Below are 22,037 nucleotides of genomic sequence, written 5' to 3' on the forward strand. Positions count from 1 at the left end.
CCCGCCTCCCTCAGCAACCTGACACCTGCGCCGCGCCCCGCCCCCGCGCGCCCCGCCTCCCGCACGCGCCCACGCACTGGTCAAGCAGCTGCTGCGGGCCCGCGCGCTCTGAGTCACCCGCGACGGCAGGGTGAGTGGAGGCGGGGTGTGGGGTCGCCAGGGAGGGATATCCGGGAAGTGGAGACCACCCACCCGGGGGCGGAGAGCGAGGGAGGACGGCCCGCCCCTCGAGGTGGTTGGGCTTCTGCCCCTCCGCGCGAGCCCTCCGGGGGGCCGGTGTAACCTCCGGTGGCTGCGACCCCCAGGGACCTCCAGCCCTGAAGGGAAAACTCACCTTCAGCCCCCGGCCTGGACGGAGGGGACACCGGGGGAGGAGGCGGCCCTGAGGCGGGGGTGGAGACCCAGCCCCTTGGGACCGGGTCTGGGCCCGCGTCCCCGCCCCCACCTTGACCCAGTGACCCGGTGACTCGATTCGTGGTCTTTGAGCCGGGGGTCGAGCCGGGTGCCGGAGGGGTCTTTCCGGCTCCGGCCTTTTAGACCTGCCTCCCAGCTGTAGCACCTGTAGGCGGCTGGCGCAGTCTCCGGCGCCAGTGCAGCGGGCTGCGCCCAGGTGGGCGGGTGGGTTTCGTTTTCGTGCCACGGTGCTTGGCACAGATTAAGCAAGCGGTCAGGAGATGGCAGAGGGTTATTTTGAGAACACGGTGGCAGCGCTTGACCCGTTGGCGCTCACTGAGTGCTGGTTGTGAGGACTGCGCCGGGCATGGCGGATGCCACAGGCAGGATACTGGGCCCTGGTCTCAGGGAACTGGGGGGTTGGAGAGGAGCCAGAACTGTGAATCCACAATTACAACCCAATGTGAGAATCCATCTTGAGATGGGTAAGAAGGGATGCGAGAAAGGAGGTTGAAGAAAGGCACGTATTTGGCACTTACTAGGAATGCAGTTAAGTCTTTTTTAAGTAAAACGGAAGAGCAGGTAGTTCTGCTTCCTCCCCTTCCCTTGGTTTTGTTCCAGCAATCAATGAGCCACTCTCTTGAATTCGGGAGAAGGGTCAGCCAGGCTGGTCTTGATATCCTTCCTCTCCTTACTTCTGATGGCCATCCCTGCTGAGGAGCTGGAGTTTTAGGTCAGGCTCAAAATGGGCGTCCCAAGGAAGAAAAATCGTTGGTACAAGTGTTTTTTGTTGTTGTTGTTGTTGTTGTTTTTTACTTTGGCCTTGACTCCTTGACTTTGGACCTACGAGCTTGTGTTGTGTGCGTTTCAGGGGAGAGGAGTAGTGGAGTTCATCAATTTCTCAAGAGTCTAGGACCCCAAAATAGTTAACCCCGGTTTAGCTGTGGCTGTTCCCTGAAAGGAATGAACTTGGCCTGGTTGTTCCTCTGATGCCCCATGTCACCACACATTGGATTTTCACTACTAAAAATGGGTGTTTGCCCATTGCTGTGTAAGAGTTGTGTTCTGTCTTGTTTTTAAGTATTTGTCTTGTTTTCTCCACCGAACTGGCCAATGACGCCGTGCCCTCTGCTGGCCTGCCTGTGGTTGCCATGGCTCAGGGCTTCGTATGTGGTGGCTGTGCAGTCACTATAATTAATTAACTGACTTGGGTGCTGGGTGTAAGGAGAACAGCCTGGAATGCAGGCACAGATGGGACAGCTTTTGTTCCGAGTAGGACACAAATTCATGCCCTTAATTGAATTTGGGTCTGGTTACTTGTGGAATCCAGCCAATGTCAAGTTCTAACCCATGACAGGGTCTTTTTGGAGTAGCACGAACTCAGGAGAAACCTGGCTGCTCTGTCATGCCCACACTCTTTCCAACCTGCATGCAGACAGACTGTTTCAAGTAACAGGAGATGTTCCAGGCAGGGCCAGGCTGAGCTCTGCCTTCTTTGGAGAGTAATCCAGTGACCCTGAACGTCTGTTGGTCTCCTATCCACCAACCCCTGCAGTCTCCAATCAACATCCCCCTCCTTCAATCCGGCTTCTGCAACTAGAGCCTCAGCCCTCCCTCTTGCCTGGAAGCCTTGCCCCCGCCCCCTTGCGCAGGGCCCCAGCTAGTCTAGCTCTGGGCTCTTCCCTTGTCACAGCTTCCTCTGCCCAGAGGAACACACTCGCTGGGAAAGTTTCCTCTTATTTCTTCCCCGCCCACTCTGGGTCCCAGCTAGCAGAGATGGACCATCCAACACCCAAGGTTCTCCCAGCCAGACCCCGTGGCCCCTCCCTAGGAATGTGGGCTTTGGAGACCGGCAGGGTGAGGTTCTCAGTGCCACCCTCCATCAGGTAGCTGTCACCGAGGATCCCTGGGCTGGAGGAGCATGTTTCTGTGCCGGGTGGGGCTGGTTTATTTGGAGCCTGGGGCTGTGGAGGGCGTAGACAGTCACAGCTGTGGTATGCGGAGTCACTGGGTGGGGGCATTGTCACCCTTACCCTCCCTGGCCTTCTTCCTGCTGGAAATGCCGCATCTCACTTGACCCTGCCACTCTGGGACTTGGCTGCCTACCCTCTGATGCTCCTGCCCCCACCCGTGCAGCAGGAACCCGGCCATGGTGAACGAACCCAGAGGGGATGGCGGCCCCCCTCCCCGCTCAGAGGGCAGCAGCAGCGGCAGCGAGAGCTCCAAGGAGAGTTCAAGATGTTCCACGCCCGGGCTGGACCCCGAGCGCCACGACAGACTCAGGGAGAAGATGAGGCGGAGGATGGAATCTGGTGACAAGTGGTTCTCCCTGGAATTCTTCCCTCCTCGGACGGCTGAGGGAGCTGTCAATCTCATTTCAAGGTGAGCTGATGTAGTTGGGGAGTGGGATCGGAATGAGGGGGCCCCTGGGCGGGGGGAAGGCAAAGCCGCAGCCCTGCTGCCAGGCCACACTCTGACCCGGCAGGAAAAAGCAGCCAGAGGGGATGGAAAAGAGCAGGGTAGACCACTGGAGCTGTAACTTCTCAGCTGTCAGCAAAAGTCCCTATAAGCATCTGGGATTTTTTTTTTTAAAGATTTTATTTATTTGAGAGAGAGAGAGAGTGAGAGAGAGCATGAGCGGGAGGCAGGGAGAGGGAGAAGCAGACTTTATGCAGGGCTCCATCCCAGGACCCCAGGATCATGACCTGAGCCAGAGGCAGACGCTTAACTGAGCGAGCCACCCAGGCGCCCCACATCTGGAATTTTTAGACACATTCTTCAAGGAGTTAAAAAAGTTGATTCTCTCAGACCGCATTCTTTGGCAGAACTTGGGGCTGGTGCATGAATACAGTTTAGGAAGTCATAAAGCAGTGGCTTGGAGAACATTTCAGTGAGTTAGGAATTCAACTTAAATGCCTCTCAAAATCTAGAAATGCCAAAAGAATTAACGTTAGTGCCTTATGAATTGCGGTTCTTTTTTTTTTAAAGTTTATGCATTTTACCATCTGCATTTTTCATGTGTTGCTCTGAAAGTTTTGAAGTTTAAAGGCACAAGGATGTTTATTTTATTTTTTTTGAATATTTTATTTATTTGACAGAGAGGGAGCACAAGCAAGGGGAGCAGTTGAGGGAGAGGGAGGAGCAGGCTCCCCATTGAACAGGGAGCCCCATGCGGGGCTCGATCGCAGCACCCTGGGACCTGAGCCGAAGGCAGATGCCCAACTGACTGAGCCACCCAGGCGCCCCAGCACAAGGGTGTTTAATACCATGTTAGAGCCGTGATACCATGGTCAGACAGGCGTGTGTGCACACCTGTGGCTCTTGAGTCTCGTTCGGGAATCGTGGCTGTGTTCTAGAAGCCTGCTGGCTGGCACCACAGTGGGGGGAGGGGTGTAGCATGAAAGAAACTTGTGTCTGCTGACCCTTTCTTTCCTCTTCCTGGAGTGAGCCTCTGCTTGCCACTCTGAGAGTTCCCTGTACCTTTGTCGAAATGTCTTAACTCACCTGAGATGATACATATGCAAGCACTTTGAAAAGGCTGCAGGGCTGCCCTCTCACAAAACGGTTGCGTTGTTGATATCACTTATCTCTGCAATAATAATCATCATCGGGGTGCCTGGGGGGGCTCAGTCTGTTAAGTGTCTGACATCGGCCCAGGTCATGATCTCAGGTCACGCTCAGTGGGGAGTCTGCTTCTCCCTCTCCCTCTGCTCCTCCACCCCCCTTCATTCTCTCTCTCTCTCTCTCTCGAATAAAATCCTTAAAAAAAAAAATCATTATCATAACAGGAGCTCACATTGAGCGTTCAGTGTGTGGAGCCATCTATCGTAATATTTTCATAGTGTTGTTATTATGAAGTAGGTAGTGTTCTCTGGTGTGTTTTTAAAATGAGAAAACCGAGGCTCAGACAGATTAAGTAATTTTCCCAAGGTCACACAGCTAATAAGTAGCAGAGCCCAGATATGAATATAGATCGTCTGGTTACGGCCTGCCTGTGATGTCTCCCTACCTCCCAGAGCCCGTGGGAAGGTGGTGAGGGGCGGTGTGCTCTCAGGAGCCCCTCTTCAGAAAGCAATTTACCTACAGGTTTGATCGGATGGGGGCAGGTGGCCCCCTCTTCATAGATGTGACCTGGCACCCAGCAGGGGACCCTGGCTCAGACAAGGAGACCTCTTCCATGATGATTGCCAGCACTGCCGTGAACTACTGTGGCCTTGAGACCATCCTGCACATGACCTGCTGCTGTCAGAGCCAGGAACAGATCACAGGCTACCTGCACAAGGCCAAGCGGCTGGGACTGAAGAACATCTTGGCGTTGAGGGGAGGTGTGGAGGCAGCCCTCTACTCTCTGGGATCTTGCTTCCTCGAAGGCCTCTTCTGTCCCTGTAACGGTCCTTTATGTTTCTCCGGGCCCCGCACTAGGCACGCTTAGCGTGCCCTCCCGGCCAGTAGGGTCAGGACGCGTGGTGGGTAGTGAGCGCTGTCAGTACCGCACAGATGGAGCCACTTCTTGACCTCTTGACTTCAGCGTAGGAGTTCAGTCAGGAATGCAGCCTTGCCTGATAACCCTCTGCTCTGGCTACTTACAGCTTCATCGATTGCTGGCCATGCCCAGCTCCGGGCCCAATCAAAGAGCGTGGTTCTGGCATTGATCCCAGGGGTGAGACAGCTCCTCATGCCTCTGGCACCTGTTGTCATCACGCCCCCGAGTGTGGGAAGAGGGACGGGATGGGTGGGATTCTGTGGCCTCACGCTCCCCACAAGGACTCGCTTGAGTTGAGTAGAAAATTCTCCCGGGAGGCAAGGGATCCAAGAGGGTGGGAGAGTGAGCAGTGGGGTTGGGTGAGGGTGCCTGAGCACCCCAGATCTGGGTAGGGAAGGGGTCTCAGATGCTCCAGGCTAACCCCAGAGCAGCAGCTGTCCCCTGCTTAGCGTGGCCAGCACACTGCCCGCGGAGTCGGGGCTTGGTATGTGCTTGACAGGGTGGCTGCTGTCTTCCCGGCCGCCATTTGCCAAGTGCCACTCTGGGAGGAGCAGACACACACTTGGAGAGGAGCCCGCTGCCCCGGGTGTGGGGTAGGAAGAAGGAACACAAAGGCCGTCTGGAGTGTGGGTGAGACCCAGTGACCGTGGCCTCTGTCACCCTTGCAGACCCCGTGGGTGACCAGTGGGAAGAGGAGGAGGGAGGCTTCAGCTATGCCGCGGACTTGGTGAGGCACATCCGAAGTGAGTTCGGGGACTACTTTGACATCTGTGTGGCAGGTGAGTGGCTGGGCCTTCTCGGGGGACAGGGAAGGGAAGGCGTGACACGCCCCGAGAGGCACAGAAGGCCCGCTGGCATTCAGTTAGGGACCCGGTGACCCAGGGCGCCACGGGCCTGCGCCTGTGCCAGGGGCAGGCGGCTCAGAGACGCATCACACAATGCCCTTGCTCTCATTCTGTCATCCGCCCCTGCCAGGCTGCCGCCAGCCCTTAAGTTTTTATCCCTCTGCCTTTCTGTGCTCTTAGCTTGCTTCCCAGCCCTATTCTTCTTAAAACAAAAAAGGGATGTTTGTTAAGACTGGGGGTGGGAGGCCAGGGGATTTCAGAACCCCTGTCGGAAAATGGTACTTGACCTCATGAGGCCCTGGACCCAGAAGCAGTGAGACACTAAGGCCTCCCTCCTGTCTGGAGCCACAGAGTTCCCCCCGCATCTCTGCCTCCCACTGCACACGTGCTGCACGCTTCCAGTATTCCTGATATGTACACTTTTGCACACACATGACCAGCCGCCTGCTCCTGAGTGACATGGCCACTTCCAATCAATAGTCCAGACGGACTGACAGGTATGAGTCAGTCCAAATTCTCAGAAGAGAGCATTGGATTGGCTCAGCTCCAGTTCCATGGGCTACAGCCAAGAGGCAAGGTTCACCTGCTCGAAATGCATGATGAAGTGGCCTTCCCTTTTACCCCCACTCGCTGGGATTGGGCCTCAGCTTCTTGAGCCGGGGCTTAGGTATGGTGAGGCAGCATGTGCCAGGGATGCAAGAAGTCCAGGGATTAACTTGACACACCATCTCGGCATGACAGTTTTTCTCAAAATTTTCTTGGGGAGAATCCTATCATTTTTACATTAATTTTTATATTAAAACAAACACGGCTACGCTCTGGAGTAGCATATCAAAGTGACGTGAATTTTAAAATCTAACCCATGTGGCCTCAAGGAAGTTAGTTGTTGCCGGTGGCTTTGAACTTAGTCCCAGGCCCCCACGTGCATATCCACTCTTCACAGCCAACGGGGGCATTTAGGTGAGTCTGGGAGGCCCTGATGAGTTAGGAACATAGTGAGCATTTCCCCCCGTTCAAGCATTCACTGCTTACACGGGCCACCATTTGGTCAGTAAATTGGGGAACGTGCACGCGTGCAGTAGGCCTTAGGTGGTTGTGCACGGAGACTGGCTAAGCTGTGAGCTTGTAGGTGCTGAGGGCTCTGGGGTTTTGCCTGTCATAAAGTGGATGAGCAGGACGATTGGGGTTGAGAAACACGTTGGCTGTGACAGGAAACATAGTAAACGGGGCAAAATCTAAATGTAAGCAAATGCTACATGTGTTTGGTGATATTGAGGTTTTAGAGCTATAGTTTCAGCTATTAAAACCTTGTTTTTGAAATTCCTGCTGGAAAAATAGCTTTGTTATTGAAAGTGAAATCGTGGTGCTCAGTCCTACCCCTTTGCCCCCTGAGACAAGAGTTTTTATATTCATTTTTGATGACTTGGGGTTTCTCAGAACAGAAGGGCCTTATCACAGCAAAGCACCTTGGGTCCCCAGCAGCCCGTCTCAGCGTCCTGCCCCGGGCTTAGGCTCAGGAAGCTAGCGCTCTCCTATAGCTTCCTGAAGGCCTACAGTCGTCCTTTGCAAACACCAAACGTGGCTGCCTGCGATTTCAGTCGCTCGGGGAAGGAAGCAGTCATAGGGTTACTTACTCGAGCTAGTAAGGAGCGCACGTGACGTGTGGTCCTGCCTCCCAGGCAGTTCTGGAATCCCTCGGCCTCCCCGGCTCGAGGTCTCCAGGAGCTTGTTACTTGGTGGGGCCGCTCGTTCCCCCAGTGTTAGGCAGCTCTCTGGGACCGATCCTGGTTCTGTCGTCAGAAGCAACACAGACTAGGACTGGTAAGGAACTTGACAGTTTTCCCTACGACAGACCTTTGGGCTTTTGGAAGTAGTTCCAGTGTTCTCTTCATTCTCCCCTGAAACATCCCCACTTTCTTCAGTTCTTCCCTGGGTAACATGGTTTCTAACGTCCACTCTCTTGGATCCCTGAGTAATTTTCATGTTAAGTTAAAAGTACGGGTTTGAATCCAGTGCCCAGACTCCAGCCCAGGAGCCCAGGTGCTGCCAGACCCGTGCTGAAGGCGACATTTTCTCTTTTCTGTGGCCATAGTGTGCTGGCCGGATTTGCCCGGCTGCTTGCCGTGGACCTGAGGCAGGATGGCATGGGAGTTTGGTGCCATCCCCCCAACTCTTGGGCAGGTGGCCCTAGGCCACCTCTCACCAAGGGTCATGTCCAGAGCGAGAAGCGCAGCCACTCACTGTCTTGGCCTGTCTGTGCTGCGGTATTGCAAGGGACAAGCCCAGAACCTCCGAGACAGAGAGCTCTCTGCTCCCAGCTTTCTGGTCTCTTCCTCACTCACCTTGAGCACGTGGGAGCCAGCCTACTGTCATCCCTGTCGGCAGGTTACCCCAAAGGCCACCCCGACGCAGGGAGCTTTGAGGCTGACCTGAAGTACTTGAAGGAGAAGGTATCCGCAGGAGCCGACTTCATCATCACCCAGCTTTTCTTTGAGGCTGACACATTCTTCCACTTTGTTAAGGCTTGCAGCGAGATAGGCGTTACCTGCCCCATCCTCCCCGGAATCTTTCCTATTCAGGTGAGGGTCCCAGGAGGGCCGTGGACTCCCTCCATCCGCCCCCTAGCACAGGCCAGGGCCCTGGGGTGAAATGCCAATCTCTGATGCTCAGTAGACTTCCCTTCAGGCAGATGTTCCAGTCCTTGCAACATGCCACCCCGCTTTGGTCACCTCTAATCCACCCCCCCGCCTCCGAAACAGCAATAGTGTCTGTTGGAGGGGCTGCCGATAAGTGTCTCTAAAAGGGATTATAACTCTCATTGTAAGTCTTGGTAAAATCAATGCTTTCCAAACTTGACTGTCCTCAAAATCATTTGAAAAACTTTTTTGAAAGATAGATTTTCAGATCCCCTGTCTGGAGGTTCTGATTTAATAGGTCTGAGGTGGGGCCTGGGAACTTGGATATTACTTACTAAATTTTACAGGTGGTGCTGATGATCAGTGCAGCTTGGGAGCCACTGGCCTTGTGGCCCCCTGGGTTCTCAGTAAATACACGTAGGGGCGGAGGGCTAGCTCGGCCCGAGGGTGGGAGTGCTGTAGGCAGCTGCGGTACTGGGTGGAAGAAGCGGGACAAGGTGGGGGTGCTCCTACGATCCGGACTGGCTTTCCTGAGTCACTCGGTGTCACACTGCAGTTGGCCGGGAGGCCTGGTGGGGACGGAAAGGGCGGTAAGTATCTCAGGCGAGAGTCGGGCTGGGAGATGGCACCCCACAGCCCCTTGTGTCTCGTACAGGGCTACCACTCCCTTCGGCAGCTCGTGAAACTGTCCAAGCTGGAGGTACCGCAGCAAATCAAGGACGTGATTGAGCCAATCAAAGACAATGATGCTGCCATCCGAAACTATGGCATTGAGCAGGCCGTGAGCCTGTGCCAGGAACTTCTGACCAGTGGCTTGGTGCCAGGCCTCCACTTCTATACCCTCAACCGTGAGATGGCCACCACAGAGGTGCTGAAGCGTCTGGGCATGTGGATTGAGGACCCCAGGTGAAGCCACTGGCCCTGAATTTGGGTGTGGGAGGCACAGAGGAAAGTCAGATGGGCAGAAAAGTCAGAGAGAGGTCACAGAATGAGCATGCCCTAGCAGTGCTAGCCACCACGGCGGTACAGAGGGATGTCTGCCATGGCCAGCCGTACACTTAGGGCTCTGTCTCAGAGGGAACTCCATGCACAGTCAGATCAGAGAGGTCAGGCTGAGTGGTGTCCCCACCTCCCCTCCCCTCGCCCTTCCTGCTTCCTCTAGCCAATCCCTTACTCATTCTGTCTCCATTCTCACCCAGGCGTCCCCTGCCCTGGGCTGTCAGTGCCCACCCCAAGCGCCGGGAGGAAGATGTACGTCCCATCTTCTGGGCCTCCAGACCAAAGAGTTACATCTACCGCACGCAGGAGTGGGATGAGTTCCCCAACGGCCGCTGGTGAGCCGCTGCAGGCAACCCACTGCAAGTGTATCCTGTTTCTTGGGAGGGAGGCAGAGGGAATTTGCCTGCTTATTGGCCTGCTTCTTGGGGAGTGGGGTGGGACAGGATTCACAGGAATGTCCCCTGGGCGGGTGGGTGCAACTGTCCCTCCGTCAGGAGCCCCAGGTCAGGAGTGTGCCTTGCCCTCTGGGCACCTCCTCTGCCAGGGGCAATTCCTCCTCTCCAGCCTTCGGGGAGCTGAAAGACTACTACCTCTTCTACCTGAAGAGTAAGTCCCCAAGGGAAGAGCTGCTGAAGATGTGGGGGGAGGAGCTGACCAGTGAAGAAAGTGTCTTTGAAGTCTTTGCCCGCTACCTCTCAGGAGAGCCCAACCAACATGGTCACAAGGTGAGTAATGCTGGGGTGGGATCCCTGGTTATATCCCCCGCCCTGTCTCCCTGTGGGCCACACCTCGGGGCCGTGACTCACACTGCCCCCGCCCCACTCAAGCCTCCCCTCTCTTTGTCTGAATGTGGCACCTCAGCAAAAGGGAGGGTGAGTTGGGAAGTCCCCACCTGGGGTGCCTAGAAGGGCTGACAGACGCACAGGTGGAGCCCGCGAGAGGGCGGGAGCCCAGGGTGTCTGGTGTGATCGTGGCCCCAGCCCGGCTCACCCTCTCCCCCAGGTGACTTGCCTACCTTGGAATGACGAGCCCCTGGCTGCCGAGACCAGCCTGATGAAGGAGGAGCTGCTGCGAGTGAACCGGCAGGGCATCCTCACCATCAACTCTCAGCCCAACATCAACGGGAAACCATCCTCCGACCCCGTTGTGGGCTGGGGCCCCAGTGGGGGCTATGTCTTCCAGAAGGTGCGGCAGGGACATACAGGGCTGTTCCACCTTGGCCGGCCCCCAGAGGTTCCCCAGAGATGGGGACAGAGAAGCCTCCCTCCCCGGGGTCTGTTTATGGTGAGGGGCAGAGGATCAGAGTGGACAGGAGCTCACGTTTTTAGACAGACCTGGGTATGCAGGTTCCTTGACTGCTCTGAGCCTCAGCTGTCTTTTCTGTAAAATGGGGATAGATCCCATCATGTTCTGGGGCCAAAATGCTTGGCACGTGGGAAGAACATAGGAAGCATTCACTAAATGGAACTGTAATTGGTGTCCCGAGTTGACACCTTTCTCCCAGGGCTGCTCTAGTTAAAGTGACATTCTAGAACTGTAGCCCGGGCACTCTGGAGTTTGAGAGACCTGGGTTTGAGTCCCAGCTCTGCTGTTTACCTTCAGCGCAGCCAGGTTGCTCAACTTCTCCGGACTTAGTGTCCTCATCTGTGAGATGGGGGTAATAGTGCTCCCCCTTCAGGCTATGAACCCGGCCTCATCCCTGACAGGCAGTTGGCACTCGAGAAGCCCTCGGTGTCCGTGTTAGCCTCCAGTGAGTGGGGAGGCCGGGATGTGTCAGGCCTCGCTCCCGTGTCTCAGCTTACCAAACGGGGCCTCCCATCCGGCTTCTGAAGTGGCCTTCCATGGGGCCTTCCCTGGTTGGGAGAAGGGTGGCAGGTGCCCCTCAGACCTGTCCAGACCAAGAAATCCCACATGCCTGCTCCCCTCCCCCTTGCTTGCATTCGCCCGCTCTCAGTTCACGATTCGATCCACGTGGCCACACTAGCCCCAGTGTCTCAAGTCCTGCCACACATGTCTGCTCTCACAGGCCTACTTGGAGTTCTTCACTTCCCGAGAGACGGTGGGGGCGCTTCTGCAGGTGCTGAAGAAGTATGAGCTCCGGGTTAATTACCACATCGTGGACGTCAAGGTGGGCCGGCTCCCGGGCTTTACACTGCTCAGCAGGCCCAGGGTCCCGGGACTGAAGGCACTGTGTTTACCCCTCCCCTCGGCGAGCGCTGAGCACCTAGCCCGGGCCAGGCATGGTGGAAACGTATACCCAGAGCCAGGCCCCTGCCCTCAGCTCAGAGGGCCCCCGGTCTAGGGAGGGGCCCAGTCCATGGGTAATCACACATCTGGTTGCACATTTAACAGTAAGGTTCAGTATAGGATGCTGGGGACCTAGGAGAGGGATGTCTAATCTGAGAGGTTAGGGAAGGCTTGGAGGGGTCCTATGCGGTTGGAATCTTTGAGGACAAAGGGAAGGCTTCACAGGGAGAGGGAGAAGGTTGTGCAAAGGCGTATTGTCTGCACGGCCTTCAGGGACTGCTCAGTGGGTTCAGAGCAAGGCTAGAAGTACTGACTGGCCTGCTGGGAATTTGGTTTTCCCCTGGAGGCGAGAGGGAGCCTTTCTGCGCAGCAATGGCTTGGCTCCATGTTTTGTCATAGACAGGTCACGGTGGACAGGGGTGTGGATAATGGGACCAGGGAGACTAGAATCAGAGCCCCTGTGGCAATCTGAGTAGCAAAGAGCGGCCTGGCTGGGCAGACACGGCAACAGGTCCACAGATCCATAGAGTGACCCTGCAGGAGTCAGCAGGAGCCACCGGATTTGGGGGCTGTGATGTGGGGGATGTGGAGCTTGGAGCACAGGGGGGAGGAAGGAAGTACCCAGCCCCTGGCCTTCAAGGAGCTGCTGGGCTCGGAGGGGCGGGTGGAGGGGATGGAGCAAAGCCTGCTCCACCCCCCACCCCCTCCCCTGTGAGTTCCCAGGCAAGAAAAGGACTGCAGTGTCTAGGCCCGGGTCTGCTCTGACCCCTCCCTCCCACCCATCTGCCCTCAGGGTGAAAACATCACCAATGCCCCTGAGCTGCAGCCCAACGCAGTCACTTGGGGCATCTTCCCTGGGCGAGAGATCATCCAGCCTACAGTGGTCGATCCTGTCAGCTTCATGTTCTGGAAGGTGAGGGGCCCAGGAGCCCAGGAGCGGGTCTGCCCTGCGCACCCTGCAAACCTTAGGCAGGCGGTGTCATTGGGGCCACGCCCCCAGGGCTGGGGGGGCGCGCTGCCTTCTGGGCTGTGCTCTGACTCTGACTCAGGGTGTTGATTTCTGGGCTGGGGGATGGGAGGCGACTTTGGCAGTGGGCCTTGTTCTATTTCTGGAAATGTTCTGTTGAGCAGCTTAGAAGCCCTGGGGGTGCTCAGCATGGAGCCCTGACCCAGGGGCAGCTCTGTTCACCTTGCCTGCCTGTGTGTGTGTGGGTGCAGGACGAAGCCTTCGCCCTGTGGATCGAGCAGTGGGGCAAGCTGTATGAGGAGGAGTCTCCGTCCCGCATGATCATCCAGTACATCCATGACAACTATTTCCTGGTCAACTTGGTGGACAATGAGTTTCCTCTGGACAACTGCCTGTGGCAGGTGGTGGAAGACACGTTTGAACTTCTCAACAGGCCCACGCCGGAGCAAGGGGAAGAGGCTCTATGATCCTGCACCATCGTGTCCTTGGCTTGAGCCCACTGGTGTCCTGCCTTCCTCCTCCCCAGTCCTGGTTTTCCTGGGGACCCCTCCTCTCTTTCATTTCTCCCCAAGTCCCAGCTGCCACTCCTCATGTGATGGCAGCTGGACTGGTGTGAGGCTTCCAGGCTCTGGCTGGACTGGAGCCAGCTCCGCGAGGGAGCCTGGTCTTCCTTGCTCGGCCTAGAGTCTGTGCTCTGTATGAGGAACACCTCCCTCCGCAGAGGACCTGGTGGGTGGAACAACATCCTCCCTGAGAAGAAGAGGGGGTGTTTGTTGCTGACTGAGCCCCTGAACCAGGGCAGTTCCTGGGACCTTGCACTTCGGACCTGCGGGGACAGCAAAGTGAACCCGGGTGGTAGGCACTTGCGGCACTGCCCAAGAGACCAGCCAAGCAGAGCCCCCCCCCCCCCCCGCTCATCTCAGAGGTGGTCCTGCTTGTGGCTGGAGGGGCAGACCCTTGCCCTGTCCACCTGCTTGGCAGGCCGCACGCCAGGCCTCCGGACAGGCCTTGGCCTGAAACCCGGTAAGGCAAGCATTTCTTGCCCCTGTCTGCCTGAGAGCCAGCTGGACTTTCACTTTTCTACTGTGCTGCTTTTCCGTATTCTGGTGGTTCAAGAGGGAAAGTGCCTTGTAGAGGTTAAAGGCATCTGAACCCTTGTACTTGGTGAAGCCCTTGGCCTGCCCTTTTTCCCGCCTGGCCATGGACGGATATCCTGCCTATTACTGTCAAGGGCAAAGCTGAGGCTCAACTGAGCAGGACTGATTTCTTCCTGGCTTAGTTTTTTAGATGGGACCTCTTAGTGCCAGCTACCTCCTCCCGTCTGCTCGGCCTGTTCCCGAAGCGGTCTGCCTGGCACCGCTCCCCAGGAGTCAGCCCTCGAGCCCCACTGCCAGTGGCCAGTGACTGCTAGATACCTAGAAGCCATTCCCTGTCCTGGTCCCGGCCCCTGTCAGCTGGTCCTCGCTGGCTCAGCAGGAGGAGAGTGGGGGTAGGTGCCCAAAGAGCAGCCTGATGGCAGAAGAGGTGGGCACAGTCACGGGTGTACCCTCTTGGCTTCCTTCTCAGGGTGGCTGACCGAGGCAGAGGGGCGGGCCTTAGGAGACACTGAGCAAGAGAAGCAGCAAGGACTAAGGACCGTGTTTTATTGTCCTTCAGAGCTCAGAGAACTGGCCCCTCTGTGACCAGGCTGCACTCCCCTGATGGGTGAAGCATGGTTCCTTCCTTAGGGAGGCTGGGCTCAGTGTTGTTTTTCTTTCCATGGGAACAAGTCACAGCTGCAGCTGGGTCCCCTGCTCCGCCTCAAGTCTACCACACGGGCTCGAGCAGCTTCCAGCCTGCTCCCAGGGTTCCTGATGCCCACCTGGCTCAGGTATCAAGCTGCTGGTGGCTCCTCTCTTCCGGCCCCTGGCTGCCAGGTGCTGGCGCCACTTCTCAAAGGCCTGGAATTGGGGAGGAGGAAGGAAAGGCTATTTGGCTCCCTCCTGGGTCTGCTGTTTGTGCTAGGCTAACACCTGTGCCCTGTTCCTTCTCTCCCCAGAGGGAATAGGAGACGGCACCACCCCCCGCTCCACCCCAGCCAGGCCAGCCCGCCAGCCCGCTAGCCAGCTCTGCCCCAGGCCTAATGCACAGGCTCAGAACAGATCTGACTTACGGTCTGGGAACCTATGCTCAGAGTGGGGCGGATAAGGGAGGGGGCACTTAGGGACCTATACCCAACATGGGCTAGTGTGAGTGGCAGCCATGCTGTGGCCAAGCCTCGTTCCTACACCAAGTGGCTGGGTAGGACTGGCCGAGCGCATGATCGCCAGCTAAATCGGGACCCAAGCTGTGTCTTCTCTAATGGAACTGACTCTGCCCCTGAAAATGGAGGGGCCCCAGCTCCGAAGAGCTGCTGGGAGGTGGGGGCCACCCCCCCCCCCGGTACCTGGGAAAGGACCCGGCCACCTTCTTGCTGCTGTAATCGCTGAGCCACCCATAGCCGCAGGGCCCGCTGCCGCCACACACGCCAGGCCCACTTCAGGTGCCACTGCCTCAGCTGTGGGGGTGGGAAGTGAGAGGCCCCCGGCCAGGCCGCTGCTGCCCCCCAGCCCCTCTGCTGTGTCTTTCCTCTACGGCTTTGCAGCACCAGGAGGAAGGGGCTGTGACGGGCTGGGCGGGGGGTGTCCCTTAAGGTGCGTTAATGCAGATCCTTGCACCTGACCCCAAGCTTTCAGACTTGATCCATACAGAGACCAAGATGTTTTGAGAAATGTCATTTCTAGCGGTTAGGGTCGGGGACGAGGTGAGCTGCGAGATCAGCTTGAGGCTGGGGGGGGGGTGCCCGCACTCACCAGCGTCCGTGCCAGCTGCTTGGCGCCCTGAGCATCTACCCGGTGCTGCCCCGGTGCGGCCAGCTGCCTGGCCCGCTGGGGGCCCCGCAGCCGGCAAATTGGTGCCTCACAGTGCCAGCGCTGCAGGTACTTCCTCCTGGTGGGGAGAGGCCCTGGCGTGCACCCCGGAAGCCAAGAGCATCAGGAGCCCTTCATGACCGGGAAGAAAGGCAGAGCCACGGACCCCCCTGGATCCTCCAGGAACGAGCACTGGCTCGAGAGGGTCCGGCCCCTGCCCCGGCTCAACCCAGCCCCCAGATCCTGCCCCCGAGCCCCGCCCACCCCACTCACTCCCGCAGGTGCAGCTGCTCTTACCCCAGCTGTCTAGCGGCCTTGCTTTGACTTTTGAGGGCTCCGGCCTCAGAGCTGCCGTCCCCACCTGGTCTTGTAGGGGGCCAGCCTTGAGTCTGGCCGGCGCATCCAGGCCGTTGCCACTGGCGCTGGAAGGCACCGCAGAGAGGGGGCTCTTTGCTGCCTGGGAGAAGAGGTTAACAAAATCTGTACATAAAAAGCATTTCCAGGCTTGTGAGATGTCTGGCCCCAGGGGCAGGTCTCCTTACTCTGAGCCCAGGACATTTCTGTCTGCTTCCTATGTCCGCTGTGGCAGTGGTGCTGGCTTGGGCTGGGCAGTGTCCCGAAGCCGTGGGTCTGAGGGAACAGCCAGAGAGGAAAACCTGAACCCCATGGGCCTGGACCCCCTGCATCCCAGGCAACCTGGCAGGATTCTTCGTGTCCTGCCCCTGACCAGAAGCAGGGCCGCCACCTCTTGTGTGGCCCCGAGGCTCCCAGAGGAGGCAGGGAAGGTGCCTGGGAGGAGTAGGGCCATGGGCACACACCACTGCCTCTTGCCCCATCCTCCCAGCGTGGTTGGAGACTCAAGCAGAGGGGCGGACCTGGTCCACACCTGATGCGAGCTCACCCGTGCCCGTGCAGCCTGTGAGGAGGCCTCTCCCCACCTGGGCTTTACAAAGTGAGATTGCCTGCCTGAGGCCCCTTGTCTCAGGAGCTATCTGACTCCAGAGCCCAAGCCCAGCCACTGCTCTCCCACGGACCAGGGGCTCTCGAAGGACTTCTCTGCCCCCAGGAGGCATAATAGCAGCTTGTGTGGCTCGGTGAGGGCCGCCTGGGTGCGTGTGTGCATGCGGTAGAAAGTGGGGGGGGGGGGGCCTGGAGCCAAGTACCCTAGCTATCCTTCCCGGCATTTACTTTTGGTTTCGGTATGCCTCTGTTTCTCCCGTCAGCACATGGGATCCCGCCTGCCTTTGCTGATAAGAATGGAGTATTTGTATTTTTAAACAGACTGAAAATAAAATTGTGACACAGATCTAGAAATAAAATACTGAGCCCCCAGAATCTGTTGCCATAGCCCCCATGTGTGAATACGTGGATTCTGTAAATAACCAAAGTTAGGCCCTTTCAATTCCGTTTTAAAAAAGTAGGGGTGCTTGGGTGGCTCCGTCAGTTAAATGTCCAACCCGATTTGGGCTCAGGTCAGGATCTGAGGGGCGTGAGATGGAGCCCTGCATCGAGCTCCGTGCTCAGGGCGGGGTCTGCTTGAGATCCTCTCTCCCTCTGCCCCTGCCCCTGCTTGCACTCACATGCGTGTGCTCTCCCTCTAAATGGAATCTTTAAAAAAAATTTTTTTACATCTTTTTTCTAAGAACCTTTCTAGAATCTATTACATGCTTCCGGGCCTTCTGAAACAGGATTCTAGATGATTCCAGTTCATCTTTAGGAACACTGTGTGGACTGCCAGTAACTCTGCAGCTGTGTGTCTTCCAATGACATGTCCCTAGACTGCAATGCGGTGTCCCTTCTTGTGCCTGCCTTTCATTGTGGCTTCTTCAGTCCTGTTTGCCATTAAGCTGTTGTCACCATTTGAGGGTGTCAGAACTGTTTCTTTTTTTTTTTCCCTTTTAAAAGTTTTATTTTTAGTAGTCTTCACACTCAACATGGAGCTCGAACTCACAACCCTGAGATCGAGAGTCACGTGTTCCACTGACTGAGCCAGTCAGGCACCCCAGAACTAACTGCTTCTGGTTCGGAGAGAAACTGGTGGTTGTCTTTGGGTGGAGGGAGTTATGAAAGCAACATTTCCTTTGTACTTCCTGATTTTCGTGTAGTGAGTGTGTTTAATTTTTCCAGTAAGGACTAAAAGGGACTTGGCGAACAGTTGTTCCTATCCGCATGTACCTGACTCTCGGCTGCACCAGGGTACATATGAGTTCAGGTGTCTGTCTCCCTAATAGACTGTGACCACGGTATTTGTCTTTGTGGAGGACCTGTGCTGGGCTGGCACTCAGTAGGTGCTCAGTAAATGTTTGCTGATGGACCCAAAGATGGTAGTCTTCCAGAGCCAGGAGGCTGTTCTAGAACCTAGTAGGGGTAGTGTCCATAAGGCCACTGGGTCCCCCGGATAAGCGTCCAGCCACGCTTGCCACCACAGGCTGAAGCAAGCTGATTCTGAGGCACTGGCCCTCAGGTCATTTTTGGACCTCCCACCCTGCCTAGGCTGTCTCACCTGCTTCCATGGGGCTGGAGTGTCGGTCAGCGCTAGGAGGCGCCCTCTGTTGGCCACCCTAGGCCACTGCCTGAGGTCAACTGCACGGGCCTCCTGGGCCTCCGCCTGTGGTTCCAACCGCATACTGAGCAGTGCTGCCTGCCACTGGGCCCAGTGGGTCCACAGGAGGCGTCTGGACCCAGCCTGCTGGAACTGGGTGACGGCGGCTCGCTGGACACGGCCCCTGGTTGTTGACTGGGCCCAGGCCTCTAGGACCCTGGGAGAGAGAGGAGCCCACATGTGTGGTGGGCTTTAGGGGGCCCTTCCCAGCCCTCGCCAGTGCCCTGCTGGGCGGGGACCTCCGGGCTAAGCCCACACTGGTGCTCCTCCCCTCATCCCTCTTCTGGGGAAATCTGGTTAAAACAGAGAGCAGCAGAACATCACACACCAGGGACAAGCATCTTGTTGAGGCGACAAAGAGCAGGCAGTCCTGCTGCTACACTTTGCCTCGCCCTCTCTCACAAGAGCACTGTTTAATGAGCACCTGCTGTGTTTCTGACCCCTGAGCTGAGTGCTTGCCTGCATTCTCTCTCTAAGGCAGGCCTGTTATTTTCCTTTGACCTTCAAAGACTTGCTCAGAGAGGGGTTGCACTGCTGGAAAGTGCAGGTCTGGACTTGGACCCCAGGACGAGCTGCAGTGGCTGGGATCGCCTCTCCCTCTGACCCCAGCCTCCTGAGCCCTGTCGCCAGCCACCAAATACCCTCTACCTCTGCCAACAACAAGCTCAAGGCCTCAGAAACAGACTGAGCTGGAAGCACCGTGTGGGGCTGCCCTCTGGCCATGGGCACCCACCTGGCGCTCAGCTTCTGGGCAGCATGGGCTCGGCTGACCCGGTGTAGGCGGGACTCACGCACCCGCTGTGTCCGGCACAGGGCCACTCTGCCTTCTGCCAGGTGGCGGGCCTTGTGGCGCTGGCCCAGAGCTGCTTGCCATGCTACGAAGGCCTGCTGGGCCCGGGTCCTGCTCAGCTGCCTGTCTGCCTGGCCCCCCTGCACGTGGCTTCTCCAGCGGCCCACGGAGGCCCGGGCCACACGCCGCTTCCGTGCCCAGGCCTTGGCTGCTCGGGCATCCTGCCACGTGGCAATTGTGGCCCCCACGGCCTTTCTCGGGCCATCCTGAGAGGCTCCCGTGGCTGGGACCACCCCTGTATCTCTCTCAACTCCACACCAGGCCTGGAAGTGGCTGAAAAACAGGAGCAGAGGAGAGGCCCAGCTGGCTTTCAGCGTCAAAAATCCCATTTATTCCAAATCGCACCTGCAGATGCCCCCTCAAAGTGTCCTAGGTTATATGTGGCTTTGCATACACAACCCTGTGCCTTCAGAATGTAGGAACCGATGTGTAATGGGTCAAAGTGCCGGCTTTGGTTCAGGGCTTCCGCACGAGCAGACAGACTCAGGAGGGCAGGTGCTCCCAGGAGGTCATGGGAACATAGCAGGTGTGGGGTCAAGTGCCAGTGCCACCGGGGGGGGGGGGACGGGGGCAGCCAGTTCTGGTCTCCCCTCACAAGCCCACTCGGGGGCAGGAGGCTGGTGAGGGGAGCACAGTGCCCACTCCAGGAAGGGCCAAAAAAAAACCATGCCCACTGTCCAGCTGTATCTGTTCAGTATCTGCTACTCCGCCGTCAATGGCTGGCTGCCCATGCGGGGACACCGTGAACATCTGCAAATTTATAGCTGAACGGTGGGAGGAAGCATCATCTGTCCCCGCTGTTTTTAACAATGCACGAATGAGCTATATACATTTTACTAGAACGTCTCTATTTAGGTGAAGAGCTCACTCTTTTGGCAACTGTATGGAGTAGGACTTGCCTGTGCTCAAACAAGACATGGGCAAGACACTGGAACACACGTTATGGTGGATGTTTGAGGCGTGGACTTCCCCCATCTTTCCCGTGTCCTCTCAAACCAAAGGACTGACCTGGCCAAGAGCTGGAGACCTGGGGCTCATCAGGGCATCAGGTGGGCACCCCTCGAACAAAGCAAGTAAAGGAAGGTCGGTGGTCATGTCTCTATGGCTCCCTCGTTAGGTCCCCTGGGTTGTCTCTCTGCTTTTTCCAGAGTGGAGATGACCCTCACCCTCCTACCCCTGGGCCCACCCACCTGTGCAGTAGAAGCTGCTCTGGGGGGTCCACTGGGTGTCTCCGACCAGCTGCTGCCTGCCGCCAGTTCTGGAACACGGACCTCCTCAAGCCCCGGAGATGGACCTGCACCCACCTCTGATACTTTGCATGCAGGAACTGCTGCCCTGTGGCCAGAGAGATGCTGAGATGCCCCCGGGCGTTCATCCCAGCCTTGCCCCTCAGCCCTGGGTAACTGTGGGCCCCTCCTCAGCCAGCCCTTTGCACTCGACCCAAGCAGGGGCAGAGGAGGCCCCCGGGGTTTAAATGCTTCGGTTACAAGTGTCCTGCAATGACCAGGCCAACCCAGCTCATTGTTTTTCATTTCTTGGAAATGTTTAGGAATCAGGAGAATTCATGTAAAAATCTAGATTTCCAGCTTTTCTTTGAAAACGAGATCTGGCAACCCTGGGTCAGCATAACTGGTCAGCGACTGGGCTGGAGAAGCAGCTGTCCCCAGTGGACAGGACATGAACTTTCCAGAACGACCAGGTCCCCACCCGCCAGCTCATTGATACGATGTGTTAGTATAGTGGCAAGCCTCGAAAACGGCCCCCAGTGATCCCCACCTCCTATGCTGGGCTCTGAGGGCACCATGACTCAGTGCTCAGGCCCATGACTCCTGAAGGCCAGGTGAGGATAATGATGATGACGATGAAGACAAAGATGATGATGATGACAGTAACACCTACTAGGAGCTGGGTTCTGAGCCAACACTGCGTGGTTGGTCTCAGAGACTCCCCACAATCACCCTATGAGGAGGGTACTGCTGTGATCCCCATTTTACAGATGAGTGAGCTGAGGCTCAGAGAGGTTATGTAGCTTGTGTAAGGTCCACATAGCCGGGGAACGGATGGGCAATGTCCAGGCCCCTGGGTTCTGCTCTGCCCCCTCCCTGTCCTGGGTGTGCCCTGTGGGGGGGTCCCATCACTGGACTCTGTGCTGGAAGGCACAAAACCCTGGGTCTCCCTGATGGACCCGGCCTTTCCCTCCCCTTCAGTGACCCGGAGCCAGGCCCCGACTCACTCTGCCAGGAGGAATGCCAGCAGTGCAGGGCGCGTCGAACCAGCATGCGGCCCCGCGCCCGAACCCACTGCTCCACCTCTCGCCCCTGCACCAGCCGCCTCCGCCACAAGCCCAGCGCGGCTCTGCAGCTCCGGTCCCAGGCCCAGCCAACAGCCAGCTCTCTCCGGGCCCCTCGGGCCGTGGCCCAGTGGCTCCAGCCGAGGAGGATGCTAGGAGGGGGAGCGTCCACCCTGAGGATGGTCAGTGCCACCCCGGGCTCCCCTAGGAGCTCGAGGGGATTCTTCTCCCTATTTCCCTCAGGGGGGGAGTGTGGCTTGCTGGGGGGGCTGGACTGCTCAGATGCTACTCCGAGTGTCACAGTGACAGGTTAGGGATAAGATGGGACCTCGGACCCCAACCAAGTCCTGAGCTCAGCCACCAGTGATAAACATTGCCATGAACCGAGTGCTTACTACGTGCCAGGTACTGGGCTAGGGGATTGCGTGCCCCTACCTTGTTGATGCCCATCGGAGTGACTACTGTTAGCATCCCCATACAAATGAGAGACGGAGGAGACACAGAGAGGTTAAGCAACTTGCCCAAGAACACGCAGCTAGCGAGGGGCAAACCTGGGATTAGAACCCAGGCAGACCGACGCTTGAGATTGTGCTGCAGATGAATAGATGAATGAGCCACAGCTATGAAGTCTCTGGGAGACATGACTGGCAGGCTAGGAGGGCAGGAGAAGTCCAGAGGACCCGGGTCTGGGTACTAACAGATGGGAGCGTGAGATGGGAGCCCTCTGGGAGGCAGACCCCAAAGGGATGCTGCTGTGAAGGTCAAGGAATAATGGGAAGGGAACTGGGAACAGGATGTCCACAGAGCGGCGGGTGGCATGGCTCACCCGCCATGGGG

The 22,037-nt window shown here is 57.2% G+C and overlaps 2 protein-coding genes across 9 annotated transcripts in view; one reads left to right on the forward strand and one right to left on the reverse strand.

Moving 5' to 3' along the window:
- On the forward strand, nucleotides 1-16,793 carry MTHFR (methylenetetrahydrofolate reductase). 7 transcript variants are annotated; one of them, XM_025856182.2, is made up of 12 exons: nucleotides 1-130; nucleotides 2,530-2,775; nucleotides 4,480-4,778; nucleotides 5,545-5,655; nucleotides 8,107-8,300; nucleotides 9,013-9,263; nucleotides 9,557-9,691; nucleotides 9,901-10,081; nucleotides 10,359-10,541; nucleotides 11,383-11,484; nucleotides 12,397-12,516; nucleotides 12,822-16,793. In XM_025856182.2, exons 2-12 carry the CDS (start codon nucleotides 2,543-2,545, stop codon nucleotides 13,035-13,037), a joined length of 2,025 nt encoding a protein of 674 aa, XP_025711967.1. In that variant the 5' UTR covers nucleotides 1-130; nucleotides 2,530-2,542; the 3' UTR covers nucleotides 13,038-16,793. The 7 variants fall into 7 exon arrangements, with proteins under 7 accessions (XP_025711967.1, XP_073759443.1, XP_025711968.1 ...); XM_073903342.1 differs by having other exon boundaries at nucleotides 4,480-4,718; XM_025856183.2 differs by having other exon boundaries at nucleotides 26-130; nucleotides 2,533-2,775.
- CUNH1orf167 (chromosome unknown C1orf167 homolog) overlaps nucleotides 14,197-22,037 on the reverse strand; it is a 21,914-nt gene continuing 14,073 nt past the window's right edge. Inside the window, exons 13-21 of one of the 2 annotated variants that reach the window (XM_025856178.2) lie at nucleotides 21,144-21,352; nucleotides 20,101-20,245; nucleotides 18,794-19,183; nucleotides 17,962-18,217; nucleotides 16,001-16,088; nucleotides 15,756-15,915; nucleotides 15,402-15,537; nucleotides 14,996-15,106; nucleotides 14,197-14,510 (exon numbers count right to left, since the gene is read on the reverse strand). In XM_025856178.2, coding sequence (XP_025711963.1) covers nucleotides 14,340-14,510; nucleotides 14,996-15,106; nucleotides 15,402-15,537; nucleotides 15,756-15,915; nucleotides 16,001-16,088; nucleotides 17,962-18,217; nucleotides 18,794-19,183; nucleotides 20,101-20,245; nucleotides 21,144-21,352 — 1,666 coding nt within the window. In that variant the 3' untranslated portion in view covers nucleotides 14,197-14,339. The remainder of the gene's footprint in view (nucleotides 14,511-14,995; nucleotides 15,107-15,401; nucleotides 15,538-15,755; nucleotides 15,916-16,000; nucleotides 16,089-17,961; nucleotides 18,218-18,793; nucleotides 19,184-20,100; nucleotides 20,246-21,143; nucleotides 21,353-22,037) is intronic. The other variant, XM_025856179.2, reaches the window with a different exon arrangement.

The sequence above is a fragment of the Callorhinus ursinus genome, unplaced genomic scaffold (genome assembly GCF_003265705.2).
Source record: "Callorhinus ursinus isolate GAN/ISIS: 27379988/994484 unplaced genomic scaffold, GSC_fseal_2.0 scaffold18, whole genome shotgun sequence".
Classification (NCBI taxonomy): Eukaryota; Metazoa; Chordata; class Mammalia; order Carnivora; family Otariidae; genus Callorhinus; species Callorhinus ursinus.

What these genes read in the sequence shown, in the direction of transcription:
- MTHFR (XM_073903341.1), top strand. Translation starts at nt 2,170, where the DNA reads ATGGACCATCCAACACCCAAGGTTCTCCCAGCCAGACCCCGTGGCCCC. An exon ending in GGGGCTATGTCTTCCAGAAG is followed by an intron (nt 10,542 to 11,382) that starts GTGCGGCAGGGA and finishes CTGCTCTCACAG; the next exon opens with GCCTACTTGGAGTTCTTCAC. An exon ending in ACCACATCGTGGACGTCAAG is followed by an intron (nt 11,485 to 12,396) that starts GTGGGCCGGCTC and finishes ATCTGCCCTCAG; the next exon opens with GGTGAAAACATCACCAATGC.